The 16,094-nt window shown below is 38.6% G+C and overlaps 1 protein-coding gene across 5 annotated transcripts in view; it reads left to right on the top strand.

The window, feature by feature from the left end:
- Positions 1 to 14,609, top strand: part of AkhR (Adipokinetic hormone receptor) — a 39,910-nt gene extending 25,301 nt beyond the window's left edge. For 4 of the 5 annotated variants that reach the window (XM_067764924.1, XM_067764923.1, XM_067764925.1 and 1 more), the window contains 7 exons: positions 36 to 153; positions 3,230 to 3,396; positions 4,091 to 4,190; positions 8,658 to 8,880; positions 8,949 to 9,223; positions 12,242 to 12,465; positions 12,531 to 14,609. In XM_067764924.1, coding sequence (XP_067621025.1) covers positions 36 to 153; positions 3,230 to 3,396; positions 4,091 to 4,190; positions 8,658 to 8,880; positions 8,949 to 9,223; positions 12,242 to 12,465; positions 12,531 to 12,570 — 1,147 coding nt within the window. In that variant the 3' untranslated portion in view covers positions 12,571 to 14,609. Of the gene's footprint in view, positions 1 to 35; positions 154 to 455; positions 507 to 3,229; positions 3,397 to 4,090; positions 4,191 to 8,657; positions 8,881 to 8,948; positions 9,224 to 12,241; positions 12,466 to 12,530 lie in introns of those variants that run through there. The other variant, XM_067764927.1, reaches the window with a different exon arrangement.
- The last annotated feature ends 1,485 nt before the right edge of the window (positions 14,610 to 16,094 follow it).

Genomic DNA, 16,094 nt, shown 5'->3' on the forward strand with positions numbered 1-16,094 from the left:
TTAACAAAACACATCTACTTACGTTTCTGTTGCAGCATTCTATTTGTGCTCTCGACAATCGGTAACTCCACAGTACTGTTTTTGATCGTAAAACAACGCTTGCACAATCGTACACGCAGTCCGTCCCGTATCGATATCATGTTGATGCATCTGGTAAATAATTGCTTAGTTAAAAACAGAAAGTAGCAAAATAGGTGATAATTCTGCACCAATTGTGTTTGTATTTGTGTGTTGTGGTTTTTATATAAACACGCACACACACCGATACAAGTTTAAAGATTTTTGTAAATTATTAGGGTGGGTCGTAAGTTCTTTTTAATTGACATACATAGATGTATAACAGTGGGAGTAGAAGTGAGAGCTGGAGTGTGGGTGGGAGTGGTAGAGGGTGGGCGTAGGAGTGGGAATGGGAGTGAGAGCGATAGTGAGAGTGAGATTGCGATTGGGTATCGTACAAGTATCGTACACACAGTCCGTCCCGTATCGATATCATGTTGATGCATCTGGTAAATAAATGTAAATTGCTTAGTTAAAAACAGAAAGTAGCAAAATAGGTGATAATTCTGCACCTATTGTGTTTGTATGTGTGTGATGTGTGTCTGGTAAATAAATGTAAATTGCTTAGTTAAAAACAGAAAGTAGCAAAATAGGTGATAATTCTGCACCGATTGTGTTTGTATGTGTGTGTTGTGGTTTTTATATAAACACGCACACACACCGATACAAGTTTAAAGATTTTAGTAAATTATTAGGGTGGGTCGTAAGTTCTTTTTAATTGACATACATAGATGTATAACAGTGGGAGTAGAAGTGAGAGCTGGAGTGTGGGTGGGAGTGGTAGAGGGTGGGCGAAGGAGTGAGAATGGAAGTTGGAGTGGCAATGGGAGTGAGAGCGATAGTGAGAGTGAGATTGGGAATAAAAGTAAGCATGGGAGTGAGATCGGAAATAAGAGCTGGAGTGAGAGTGATATTGCGATTGGGAGTAGAAGCGAGAATTTTAGTGAGAGTGAAAGTAGAAGTGGAAGGGAGATAGATGGAATAAGGGTTGGACAAGGATAAAAAGAACAAGTAAGGAAGGCTAAGTTCGGGTGTAACCGAACATAACATACTCAGCTGCCAAATTACAGCTTGCAAAACTTTTAAATTACATTCTTTTAAAAGTGGGCGATATTGCCCAAAATTTTACTAATTTTCCATACTGCGTCATAAGGCCAACCCACCTACCAAGTTTCATCGCTTTATCCGTCTTTGTTAATGAATTATGGCACTTTTTCGGTTTTTCGAAATTTTCGATATCGAAAAAGTGGGCGTGGTTATAGTCCGAATTCGTTCATTTTTAATAACGATCTGATATGCGTGCCCAGGAACTGACATACAAAATTTCATTAGGATATGTACCTCAAAATTTACTCTAGTTATCGTGCTTACGGACAGACGGACGGACGGACATGGCTAAATGAATTTCTTTTTTCGCCCAGATTATTTTGATATATAGAAGTCTATATCTATCTCGATTAGTTTATACCGTTACGGGGTACCGTTATGCGAACAAAATATAGTAGACGAGAATAGGATAGAGGGAAAAGAGGGGAAGCAGGGTAGGATTTTATCACCAATGCTGTAGACGATGTTTATCAACCAATTGCTCAAGCAGTTTCACGGTTCCACGTTTCATCATTCAGGCAAATGCCTTATATTAATCAGCTCTCTGATGGATCAGGCACTTTGGAATGTATGTATATGGCTGGGCACCAGGAGTCGGACTAATCAAAGCGGAAAAAAACCGATATAAGTAGTATTATTTACAAGGAAATATAAGGTCCCTAATTAGACTAAGCCTAAGCTTGGAGGAGTGGCCTACAACAAAATTATAGCATAAAATATCTAGGAGTTATACTAGATAGTACGTTGTCGTGGTAACTCCATGTGGAAGATAGTGCGAAGAAAACCTTCGCGGCACTATATGCATGCAAGAGGAGGTAACGATGCACGTAGGCCTATCACCCAAACTCTTTTATCATCAATTATTTCCTAAGTTTAGTATACGACCCTGCAAAAAAGGCGATTAATCTAGCATGAGTCTGGGATGAGTCGCAAAGGAGTATTTTGTTTGAGCATGTCCTACGAAGAGACTAATTGTACTCATTTATACCCGAACGGGAGCGATAGGATCCAATCTTTGTAACCATATGGGAACGAAAGAAGACTATCTCATTTCTCATCAAAAAGTGTTAGTTTTAGTATGGTACGAGGTTATGTACATGTTTAAGTGACTTAAACTATGAACATTTTTCTTTCCTTTTTTTCATTAGCAATTGAGTGCGCTTGTAATTCTCAACTGGCTAGTGAAATATTCTAAAGACATAGTTTAAGTTTTTTTATCCCAAAGGGGGATTTTTCAAAGCAAAATAAGGTGGCCCAACCCGCAGCCAATGCCTTAGAGCCCCCAATGCTCGGCCACAACGAATAAGTACAAGGTGTAACAGGTGCATAGCGACCTCTCTCTCTCTAAAATTACACACAGTCCACTTAAATAACAAATAATATAATAACAAAAAAATAAAACAAACTATTCGCCCGTAGAATCACCAAAGCTTAGACAGTACATTTTAAACGCAATATTAAAACTTGCAAAAAAAGTTTAGATACATCTTTGTAAAAAAGTTATTAAGTCGCCAACTCATTCCAAGAGATATGGGTCTTTTAGGTTCGTTATAAGGCTCCGCACTTTTCTTAAATAATTGCAATCAATCACCTGACAAAAGAGATCAATCGGAGACCGCTCTCTTCAGGGAGTAGTCGCTCTATTTTTTGCAGGGGAATATTACGATAATGAAAATGAACTCGTATTCTTAAAACCATCGACAGTTGAAACTGTAGATAACGTGGTTAGTGCACCGATAGCCTTTTCCAGCTCTATTTCACATTGAATTGATAAGAACTCGAAATTCACAACTTTCTCTAATCAAATATCTCAAACGCCTACATAGAGCCGACGTATAAAAAACTTTTACTATTTCTTGCTCCACCCTAATAAATATGCACACACGTATTTATTTTACTTTTCGAATACCTTATCTCATTAATAACACTTTGTACTTTCTTATCACACACTGACTGTATGCTTGACTGCTCGCCTACCTACCGCCCTGACAACCGCCAACCGCATCACCTGCATCGCCCACAACTCCTGCTTCTTATCGCTATCGTATCGTTGTATATGTCAAAGGCCATTGCTGATTTGCTAGTGACTTTCCTATTAATGCCGCTTGAGATAGCGTGGGCGTATACAGTGCAATGGCGTTCTACCGATTTCGTTTGTCGCCTAATGAGCTTCTTCCGTGTATTTGGCTTATATTTGTCCAGTTTTGTATTGGTCAGCATATCAATAGATCGGTAAGTTAGTAGGAGTATTCGCTTTGTCTATGCAATACTTGCGGAGATATAGAATGCGTTAGTAGCAAGAGTCAAAATAATGGGATGAAAAATAGAAAAATACCACGAGATATCATGGAAAACAAATTATCAATGTTTTCATGAGCGAAATTGCAGTATTGAGAGGAATACCGATGAAGTAGGGTTGCATTTTTACTTCCTACAATATTTTGCACGAAAATATACATGGGAGCTCAGAACTTTGTGCATTTGACGTTGGAAACGTTGCTTTAGCAAATATAAGCTACGGATCGTGAGCAACTTATTTCATTTTGTTTTTGCACGATTTGTTTTGTTTTGTCAGTTGATGATTTGCCATTTAATATTGAACAAATAAACTAAAGTGTTTAATGTTGCGTTTTTGCAATGACGTAGCAAATGCATAGCCGCGTATTTTGTTAGTGTACTGTAAAAGATATGATACGGAAGTTTGCAATGCAAAGATGCTAGACCATTTGCACAAAATCCTGAACTCCCTTATAGTTGTGAACATAACCATCATTGGTCGGATTTCATAAAACTTGTGCGTGTATTTCATTATTGTAACTTTACAATCCGCGCAATCCGTGTACCGTTTGTAAGACAAAGCGAGGCCCCTACTTTAAAACAAACAATGCAAGTATTGATATTAATTCTTTGTGCAACACTGTTACAGATATTATGCTATATTGAAACCGTTAAAATTCTCAACTAGTCGGGGTCGCATCATGCTGGCGATTGCTTGGATCGCATCAGTGGTTTGCAGTGCACCACAGGTAAGTTGCAGGAGTTTAATGTCAGAAAATTTATGAATTTACGTCTGCGGTAGATTCGGTAGAATTTCACAATTGACGTTTGTTGCCCGAAGTTAGAGAACGTCCAACTGACCGAAAATATTGCCGCGATCTTGGTAAGTATTCAGGAAACCGAAAGGCTGTTAGGTATGGTTAAAGTCAGTGGTAGCTACCCCGAAAAAAGCAACTCACCTATACTGTCCAGGTGAGCGACTCTTGGTGGTTCGTTGTGGTACCGCATAAATAAACGTTGACAAATATAGCTCCGACCATGCATAAATCCTCCTAGACCTAAGTAAGCCGCGATGGAAATACTTTGGCCTTGTTCAAGAAAAAAGCTGAACATTTCAGCGCGAAGTGGCTCGATTACTTTACCTCATCATCTATCATTCAGCTCAGCAGAAAATGGTTTCCCGTTTGTTGAGACGCATGACTCGAATTTCTATTGGGCAATGACCGGTCAGTACGCAATGCACCAAGAATAACTTTCGCCTTGTTCAAGAAAAAAGCTGAACATTTTCGCGCGAAATGGCTTGATTACTTTACCTCATCATCTACCATTCAGCTCAGCAGAAAATGGTTTCCCGTTTGTTGAGACGCATGACTCGAATTCCTATTGGGCAATGACCGGTCAGTACGCAATGAACCAAGAATAACTGAACTTAAGTAACCGTAATAATGTCACTTTATCACCTGCCATCCTCTCCTGCCAGAAGGATCCTATTAACCTGCAAGCATGCGATGTAGTCGCGGGAAGATTAAAGGATTCTTGAATCGCTAAAATCAAACAGGCTGATACCCTCTCTAAAGCCCAGCACTATTCCGAATGATCGCAGGGAACTCAGTTTTGATGAGATGCAATAAGTAAAGAAGGCACAATAGACCTATAGTTGCAGTGCATAACTTCAAAACAATCGTACAAACTACTACTACAAAACTACTCTACAAGGGGAAGTCTCAGCAAAGCGTTTGCTTAGCCACCTATTGCTCTTCGGTACAAGAGTAGACTGCATGCCCTGATTTTAATATAACTCGAAGCAAGCGCAGCCGAGATCAGGCACTTTTCGAGCAACCTCGGTCGCGGCCTAGTTGCCCTTATTTCCGCTCTGTCTCGTGGTATCTGAGTAGATGTTAAATTTTCTCACGGTAGTAGCAGTGGATAGCATTCCATCAACCGCATCCTAAAGTGAAGAGAAAGAGCTTGAATTAGGCACCTATATTGAGTTCCTGGCAGAAAATAACAGCCACCAATCTTGCCTTCAAACTTCGCTCTAACCGTGAGCCAGTTAACTGGTCCACTGTGCCAAAGAGAGACATTGTTGAATGCTTCATCAATGTATAGAAAGACACCCAGAGCAATGGAATAAAGGCTACCTCTGTCGTAGACAAAATATTTTGACACTGGAATCAAATACACGCACATTGTCGATATATTGATATATTAAACAGACGATGGTCAACAAATCGAACTCCTCAATGGCTATTTTTTCCTGCATTGAATGCTGTGCGGTACATTCTTGATTTTAATGTGTCGTAGGAGTCTCCTCGAAGCTGGAATAATTTTGATATTACGCAGAGTTCTTTTCAGTTTCCCAAAGTTTAAAAAGAAGGGCTCAACAATCGGTACAGATACCAAATCTAATGAGGCAGCATAGTTATTATTCCATATGTTCTATCACTTCTACTCTGAGTTGTAAACGAGCTTCTGGTAGAGCTAGGAGGCAATCTGACAATCACTGTTAGAGAAAATTTTTTGAACACTCTGCGCGAAATTTTGCAGGGCTATCTGGACGTGATACTGAGTCATGTGAACTCGCATTCAACCTTGGAAAAATGGAACAGGGGTTTTTTACGAGGAGATTCAAGGATCACGCTTTGAGTGCTCCCTCGACTGGGAGAATACCGTTGGTACTTTCTGGGTGCTTTAAGTACAGGAACCTGGCCTGGAAAGTTAGGATAGGAGGATAGGCTAGGAATGCCACGGTTGCCTTGAACTATTGCAATGGTGCCATCGATAAGAGCTGTGGACTCCCGCCAAGTAGTAGACTGACTTTATGAAGTGATAGTCAAGTCGATCTTACTCTATCCCGAATTGGTCTGGAGGGACACGAGTATTACCAAACTGTTAGTGTCAGTTCAACGGTGGTTAGTATCGCGGTGCTCTTAGAACAACACCCACCTTGGCATTGAGTGTCAATACACCTCTAAATTTTCACGCCGACCTCATAATGCACATGGGCACAACTGAGTCTATTGTAGATGGCTGCAAGGAAACGGAGTACTGTTGCTGTTGTTGTTCTTGTGTAGTGTGGTGTGTGTACAAAGTACTATTGGCCAGCTGTGGTCTGTACCTCTATAGACGGGTTTCAAGTCGGTTGAGCAAAAGCTGGAGGACACTATCTCTTGCAGTGTAGCGAAAACCTATTGCTCGGAAGTGACTAGCAACCAGTCCGCTAAAGTAATTGCGTTCACCAAGGATCAATTAGCAATTGTGATTGGGCTTTTAACAAATCACTGTCCAGTGGGAATCTATGTTATACGTTCCAACATACTGCAGCTGCATGGATGTTGACGATTTCGAATAATCGATATACTTATTGCTTGACGGTCCAGATTTTGCCATAACTAGGTGAAAGCATTTCGTTGTCGGCCCACTAGAAGCTCTGACGGCCGCATCCAGCATCGAGATTGGTTTTCTTCGAAACTATATCATCAACTCGCAACGGTTCTCTAAGTAGCAATAGCCTACGTCACCGACATCTTATGTGCTTTCACAATGGATTTTCATGTTTTCCAAGATAGATGACCCTGCCGGGGTGACTTGCACTGAACCTAACCTACCTCAAATAACCCGGGTTTTTGCCTTGAATCCAATGCTTAGATGATTTCCAAAAGTGCTTTAAAGTGCGCAATATCTTGGTTGAAATTAGCTTGGGCTTCGTGATAAAGACCAAAAGTAGGCTGAGTTCCTTTCAAAAAAAAAATTACAAATTTTCTCAATTATAATTTTTAACAATGTTGCTGTTGTTATTATTTCATAATGTTGCTGTTGTTGTGGTATTAACAGTACTTCGCCCTATTCAATGGGGGCACGACCACTCACAAATTGTCATCAAAGTCCTCTAGCGGGAGTTCAAGGAAACTGGCTGTCTCAACAGGGGCGGACCATAGGGAGATTTGTGTTAGAGGCGTAGGTTTCACATTACAATTGAAAAGATGGTTGGTATTATGTGGGGACACATCACATGCAGGACATACATTACGTATGTCGGGGTTGATTCTGGACAAGTAAGAGTTTAACCTGTTACAGTATCCAGATCGAACTTGGACCAAGACGGGATATTGCACATTAATAACGGGGCTAATCTGGGGGGTCCCTGCAAATACGTTTACCGATTCTGTGTGGATTTGGCTTACGGCCTGCTTATGCTTGTCTGAATCAAACGTCTGTATTGGCAGGTGCCGTATCTCGTCATAGTGCTTATGGAGATGTTCCCTTAATCCCCGTAGAGGCGGTGCTAGATCAAGCAGTTGTATGGATGTCCTGGTTTAGCAAAAACTGCCTGTTCAGCATTTCGTTGGGCTCTCTAATATTGAGCTCTTTGCACTCAATATGTAGGTGGTGTTCGGGGATCATAAGGAAACATCCGGTGGCAGTTCTGATTGCACGAATTTGACAGGCCTGTAGCCTTTTCCAGTATGTATTTTTAAGACCAGGCGACCAAACTGGTGACGTGTAGCTCATGAGCGGCCGGCCAATTGCTTTGTACGTAGTTAGCAATGTTCCTTTATTTTATCCTTTCCCTAGGTGCTGCCGGCAAGCGACTGGCGAATTTTGTTGCGTCTTTGTACTTTAGGTACAATTTCAGTGGAATGAGCCTTGAAGGTTAGCGTATTATCGAACGTTACCCCTAAGATCTGTGGGTGACTGACAGTCGGCATATGTTCCTTCCACTCGTAAACAGAGTGGTCGTGGATTTTGTCGGTGATAATGCCAGATTGCGCGAGGTGAAGAAACTGGAAAGATCGGGGAGATAGCTTTTTATTTTAGAAATTAATTCATCAATTTAAGGGCCAGGTCTTGTAGCCATAATCGTGCAGTCGTCGGCATAGGAAATAATTGTATCTCCTTCTGGTGGGGAAGGGAGTTTTGATGTATAGAAATTAAACAGAAGCGGGGATAGGACACCACTCTGTGGTACCCCCTGATTAATTTTCAGGGCTTTGAAATTTCGTTCCTAAATTGAACCGTCGCCTGCCGCCCATTCAGATAATTATCGGTCCATCTTTTTAGACAAGGGAGAATCTGTGAGCTTTCTATGTCTCGCAGTAGCGTGCCGTGGTTGACTGTGTCAAAAGGTTTTGACAGGTCAAGTGTCACGAGCACCGTCCTATGATGGGGTTTTCCTGATTTATCTATCTATCAGTTAATCCTTTCTTCTTCCACAGGCATACGTATTCCATTTGGAACAACATCCGAAAGTGAAAGAATACTATCAATGCGTCTCATTCCATTCCTTTCCCACCGAATTGCACAAAATGATCTATAATATCTCAAATATGTGCGCCATGTATTGTTTTCCATTGATAACGTTCATCTATTGCTATGGCAGTATTTATTTGGAAATTTATCGCAAAAGTAAGCGCATGGTTAATGGCGATGACAAAAATGGTAAAATTACAACAACAAAAATTTGCTAACAAAATTATGATAATATTTTTATATTCCTTTATTTTAAGGATTCGCAAGATTTCGGCGCTCAAATGATGATGTGCTAGGGCGCGCCAAGAAACGTACACTCAAAATGACAATAACAATTGTTATTGTTTTTGTAATTTGTTGGACCCCATATTATATAATATGCTGTTGGTTTTGGATTGATAAGGTCACGGCCTATAATGTTAATCCTTTGTTGCGTAAAATACTTTTTATATTTGCCGTAACGAATTCATGTATGAATCCACTGGTTTATGGGGTATTCAATATACGTGGCAAAACGAATAATAATAATACGGTAAGTGATTTTTCGGTTATTTTCTTTAATTTGTTTCAATATAACTTTCCTAACATTTTTTAATAATAACTTTCGATAATTTCGAAATAGATAACTGTTCACGTCAGCTCGTATTTTGTTTGTTTGTGAACTGTGTAAAAGATATAACCACATAAGCAGATAAGCTAATAACCAGTGTCACGTGAATACCCCAAATTATCTTTTCATAAAAATTATCCACATGAAATTTTTCAAGACTGAAGTTTTGGGGGATTTCAAACCAATCAGTCTCTCGTCTTTACTCATAAAAACTATTTAGACATCGAAGGGGCATTAAACAACGCCTTGCATGCTGCTATCGAATAGCACGCCACTGAGGATCCTCTATATTGTAAGGAATTTTGGGAAATCCCTGATATTTATACACATTCGGCTAACATTCGAATCGCTGAACTATCGAATAAATAACTCCAATATTCAGTATTACAAATGGACTTCATTTACACTACTTTGGGAGTAATACTTCACAATCACAATTGTACTTCACTAATAGCGTGTTTAAATCAAACTGAATTCTGATTCCTCAGCTTGCGCTGCTTTTATGCTCTCGGTTACCTCGTTCGCCCATCTCTCCTGAGGACTAGACGTTTCACGGACAGGCCTTCTAGAACAGTTGTGTCTCATGCTTGGTTATTTAGCTATATGCATGTATATCTGTAGTTTATGTTTTTGTTCTAGCAATATGCGTGTGTATGTGAGAGTAACAACTTCTGCTCTTAGCTGCCGGCTACATATGTGTATGTGAAGTATTCTCTTCGCTGTCAGCTTTGATGTTTTCATGTACAAATATGTGGCTGCTTGCTTTTTGTTGTTTTGCATTTATTTCGTAGCAGCATAGTGATGAACCGAAATGCTAATATTCGCCACAATATCTCTTATTTTGTGGTATTATATGCCCCTTAGGGGTAACCTTTCGAAGAGATATAAGATTTCAGGACTATTTTGATTGAGGAAGTGCCGCTTGTGCATCCTGATAAATAAATAAATACTTGGCGCGTTTTACTTCCGAGGGGATTGAGGCCAAGCTTCTCTTCCGATTTGTGTTGTATTCCTTTTTTAGTTTTTCCCCACAAATTGGCGGAACGGGACCTATATATTTGAAGCTGACTCCGAACGGCATTTGTAAGAGGGGTGCATTTCAACAAAAAGCTTTTCATGGCAGAAATACACTCGGAATGTTTGCCAAACCACATCCGAGGGGCAACTACATTTAAAAAAAAAAAAACTTTTTTCTAATTTAAAAAAACTTGCTTCTAAGTTTTGGATGTTGCTTTTCCCGGGACTTGAACCCATGGCCTTCGGTGTAGTTGACGGAGCACGCTGGCACCGCACCACGGCAGCCGCCAGTTTCCGATACGGCGTTTAGGTGACGTCAAGCCGAATCCGCTCTTTGGGTTGCTAGTAGAGGGTGGAGGGCACTGGATGCGTCGAGCACTACAAATTAATAAAGTAAGGACAATAGTCAGAGCTGGTTTGTATCAGCGCCATTCTTTGAACAACATAAGCCACGAGCTTTTAATATCATTCTGAGCATCAGGCCAGATGGGTACAGATACACGTATGAATCGAAGTTGAATGAGCAGGTTGGAGTATAGTTTTTGTTTGTTTAATTCGTTCCATATAATTTTTTTATATGGTATGGGAATGCCTGACCTCGCTTGTGATTGCCTCGAACGATTTTAAGATTATTATCATTTCGGTCTCGTGTGGTTGCAGTATCCCATGCAACGGTCTCTTAACCCACACGGGTACAGATGAACCGGATTGAGATGATTGTAGGGAGTTTCCTGACCACCTGGGGCCTTCTTCTGTGAGGCTTGAGCCAGCTTAATAACCGCTGGGCCGAGATGACCTCTTGTAGGAAGCGAGATCATTCTGGTCGGCAGTGAATGCTAGGCGGTCTGATACAATTTCGATCTTAGCGTATGCCTCACAAAGACAGCCAAGCTTCAATTTAGTTTTAATTAACGGTTGTCAATAAAGTATTTCGGGTAGAGCGGAATACCTCAGCATCGCCCTGATGTCCAAGTTGAACTTGAGTCAATATCGGAGCATACAGCCGATTTTTTTCCGGGAACTGTACCAGGGACTGACCTATTCTAATAAACCCTTTTTATGATGCAATTTTTTTGGGGGTACATCTTTGACAAGGTAAATATTTGAGAAACTTGTGTTTCCCGAAACTGGTCGAGGGACCAACCTCTTCTTAACAAAAACAATTTACGCTGCAAATTACTTGAAATTTGGTACATAAGTACTTCCTTGATTGACACTTTATTGGAGAAACTTTTCTTTCCGGGAATTGCCACGCCTATTGGAAATACAGATACAAAGATTTTTTTTGGAGAAGCTACAAACAAGAAAGAAGATACACATAAAATTTAGTGCGATTTTTAAAATTGTATTTGCAATAGTTTCATATAGCTTCGGAGTGGTTTATAAAGAAAAAGATATTGAAATTGGTTGGTAAATGGAATCAGGTCTTCAATATTTGTTAAGAGATACAATATACGAGGAAATTTAGGTGAGAGAGATAGGGGGAGCGGAAGTGGTAATGGAAGTGGGAGTAGGAGTGGAAGTGGAAGGGAATCGCAATGGGAGTGTTTGTTGGAGTTGTAGTGGGTGTGAAAGTATGTATGGGAGTGGAAGTGTAAGTGGGAGTGGTGGTTATAGTGGTAGTGGTAATTGGAGCCGAAGTGGAAGCGGGAGTGAAAGTGGGAGTGGAAGCGGTAGTTGGAGTGGGAGGAACATAAATTGAAGAAGCGGCGGGTAAGAATAAGAAGGAAAATGGGAGATGAATCAGAAGTAAAAGACAATGGTATAGAGTGAAAAGAGGGGAAGCGAGGCTCACTTTTTGAGAAAGGTAAAACCAAACGTAACCAATTACTTTTATTTTTTTACCGTATTTTTATGAATTACTGACTACATTTTTGAAACAAACACGTGTTTTAAAATCAATAATATTTACTATATTTTCAGTCCGTTAATAATCGACATTTATCACTCTCCAGTGGCGGGCGAATGGCCATGAAAGAACGTAACGGTAGTAGCCGTACAGTTTTAACAATGCCAGCAGCAATCAATGGCAACATTGTTGAAAGCAGTAATGCCACGCAAAGCACCACAATTTCTAATGAAATATTTGCAATAACAAAAATACCAGAAAATGTGGAGAAAGAAAAACCGTTACAAATATGCAACGAGTTAGTCAAATTTAAAATTTAAAGAAATCCAGAAAACATTTGCATTTAATACATTTTTTTTTCAGTGATGCCATAGATATGACAAATCCACCGAAATCGCAATGAGCTTTTAAATTACGTGATATGACTGAGTTACTAAATTTGCTTAATAGGAAAATAGGAAGACTATGACACACACACACACACACACACATAAATGCACATATATGCGCTTGTGTGTGTAATTAAGTTATTTTGTACCTTTTAATATATACATAAATAAAATAAGTGCATGCTTTTTATTTTTCGAAATCTAGATGTCCAAAAGGCATATGTATGTAAGTAAATTTGTACACTGAAAGAAAAAAGCTGGTAAGATCAACTGAATTACGTGTAATTCAACACATATTTCTGTCAATTTTTGTCTTTCGCTATTAGCTGTTGAATCAACTCAGCACAAATTGTTGATTCTGAATTGAGTGTTTGAACAGTCAAATCAGAGCTGCTCAACCCCTATACACTTATACCACTTTTGTGTTTGTTTTTCCTTGAAGAAAAGACACAGCTATAAATTCACACTTTGAATCATAAAAAAAAAATCATAGCACTCCCATATGCATATATAAATTCGATTCATATGAAAGTGTCTGAATTTCATATGAAAGTGCAAAGAAAAGGCACTTCCATATGAAACCAGGGCACTTCGGTATGATATTCAAATTAACAATTTGAAAACCAACAATTTTTCGAAAATATTGTGACACTGAGGAAAATTTTAATTCAAAATTTATTCATTAAGTTTTTCATCAAAATTTTTCAACCATTTAAAATAATTTTTTTTTTTTCAATTTAAATAAGTTTCAGTCTGCGTATAATTTTGTATATGTATTGTGATTTGCACTTCAATATAAAAACTGTTGAACAGCCCTGAGTGAAATCAACAAAAAAAGTTCATCAAATATAAGCTCTGTAAAAAAAGTATATACAATGTTTTTTTTTTTTTTTTTTAATTGAAGAAAGCTTTTTTCTAAAGATTTTGATATTGCCTTTTACAGGTCTTGAGCCCAAGATTTTCGGTGTGGTAAGCGTAGCACGTTACCATCATACCACAGTGACCGCCTAGCTCTTCTCTGTTAACTAACAATTATTAATGTCACCCTAATGTCCGGTTTTCTAGTGCAAGTTTAAACTCCAGTTAAAGTTGACAGAGTTTAACCTTGCAACTTTGTTCGATAACAAAAATTTCGCTGCTCATCTCAGCTTAAGCGGCCAAAGTCTATTCAACTTTAACTTTAAGTTAAAACTCGCACTGAAAACCCGAGTCAAATGAGCGCCAATGGAAGCTGTTAAAATAACACATTTCCGACAACATTAGAATAACAGTGTTGATATGATAAAGATTTCTGTGGCGCGATAGTCTTAAGAACAAAGAAGTGATCCGCGTGAGAGTAAGTTTCTCTTTAAAATTGGCTTATGCATTTGCATAACACTGACATTTGCTCACTGTTAAAATTACCACTAAAATCAGTTCTGTTCACAGACAAATTTAGTTAGAAAGATCGAGAATGTGTAATTTTTACAGAATATTCTTAATTTGGGAGCAACAGCTTTTCCTCTGTTGAAATAGCTTAACAAACTTATTATCTTGAAAAAAACTCGGTTGAATCAACCATAATGCGTTAAATTTTTATTGAAGTTCTGTTATTTCAACAACAATAAACCTTATTTGTTGATTTAACTAGCTTCATTACTTTCGGTGTATGCATATTAAAGTTTCTTTGGAGAACTCTTTGTTTTTGTTTTTTGTTTTGATATTGCCGCTGATTATACTTTTGCTCAAACTTAATGATATTGTATACGACATAGTTATGGGTTAAGTAAATTATAGTTATATGCATTGACATACACATACATACATAAAACTGTTATTATTACATATTGAATATGTTGGCAGATGCCTACTGAGTTATGCTAATTACGTATATAGTTTTAAAAATTACATATGTATGTGCGTATGTATTGTGGTGGCTATCGCTGGAGTTGTATCAGCTTAAAAAAAAATACATAAATACTAGTTTAGGTTTGAACATAATTTAATTTATTCATAATAAATGAAAATACAAAAAAAAGTAATAAATAAATGTTATTAAGTTATTTACAGCTGATTTGCTTAGTAAGTTCTTTGTTTCTCATAACTGTTTATTGGGCCCTGAGGGTTAAAAAAAAATTTAAAATACCTGGCAGGTGTGCTTTGCACACAGAGTATATTAACTTTGATTGGATATCGGTTGGTTGTACAGGTATAAAGGAATAAAGATAGATATAGACTTGCATATATCAAAATCGTCAGTATCGAAAAAAAATTTGATTGTGCCATGTCCGTCCGTCCGTCCATCTGTCCGTTAACACGATAACTTAAGTAAATATTGAGATATCTTCTCCAAATTTGGTACACAAGCTTATCTGGACCCAGAATAGATTGGTATTGAAAATGAGCGAAATCGGATGATACCCACGTTCACTTTTTTTATTGCAACGTATTTACTAGAAATCCTCTTATTCGCAACCTTCTACTAACGTTCGTATCGCTAATATTTAATAATGCAAAAATGGCCTTTATTAAAGTACTTCACAATAACACTTATACTTTGCAATCAATAGCTTGCTTAAACCAAACTGATTTTCGCGCCTCTACTGTTGTCGCCTTTTATACTGTCTGGTTTCCTCGTTGCATACTTCTAGGCTTTTCCATTCCAAAGTTAGTTAGTTATCAGCTACAAAATCACCAGCCACAACTACGTTTATAGCTTCTCATATGCGCGTGAGTAATACTTGCACAAATTATTGCCCTCTCTTGTGAGCACCTGCATGTGTTTGTGCGTTGCTTCTCCGCTGCGTTTACGTTTTCAAACTCAGGTGTTAAAATGGAGTTATCAATGTAGTTTAGATACATTGCATTGCCTACTAATACAGGGAATCGACCAACAACTGGTCTCGCTGGCCATCGCAGCTGAGGTGTGGGCCACAGGTCACAGCGGGACATCTGGAAGCATGTAGTTTTAGTTATACAGACACTACCCGAAGGTTTTGGGGAATGGTGGCCTTTGTCGATTCCGTTGCATTCCGGTGATAAGCACCATTAAGTTACCAGCCCCACCATCACGAGAAGAATTAAATATGAACACATTGAACCTTCTAGGCTATAGTGAGTGCACTTGGGACCGCACCAATTAGAGTCAAGCCAAGTTTCTAATTAGGAATAGACTATTTGTCCGGCAAATGAAAAAGAATATCAGAAAGCTTGTGAAAAAGGCACTGAGCCTGCACGAAAGAACTAAAAAAATAACTCGCGAAAATCGATAAGAAGCTTTTCGATAATTATAGGTTGCCACGCCTATTTTTAAAAATTATTAAAAACAAATTTTTAGTCATCCTCACGATACTGTTCCTCCCTAACTTTAGGGTTGTACCTTTAAAGGTTACAGAGATATCCCGTTATATAAAAAGTGAACGTAGTTATCTACCAATTTTTGTACTTTTTCATGGAGCAGTTTACCTTTGAATAGGAAAGATGCTCACCGAATTTCTTCACTGTGCCTGCAACAATTCTGAAGATATCACTACCGCAACTGATGACAAGTTCTTTTAAT

Source organism: Eurosta solidaginis, chromosome 2 (genome assembly GCF_040869045.1).
Source record: "Eurosta solidaginis isolate ZX-2024a chromosome 2, ASM4086904v1, whole genome shotgun sequence".
NCBI lineage: Eukaryota > Metazoa > Arthropoda > Insecta > Diptera > Tephritidae > Eurosta > Eurosta solidaginis.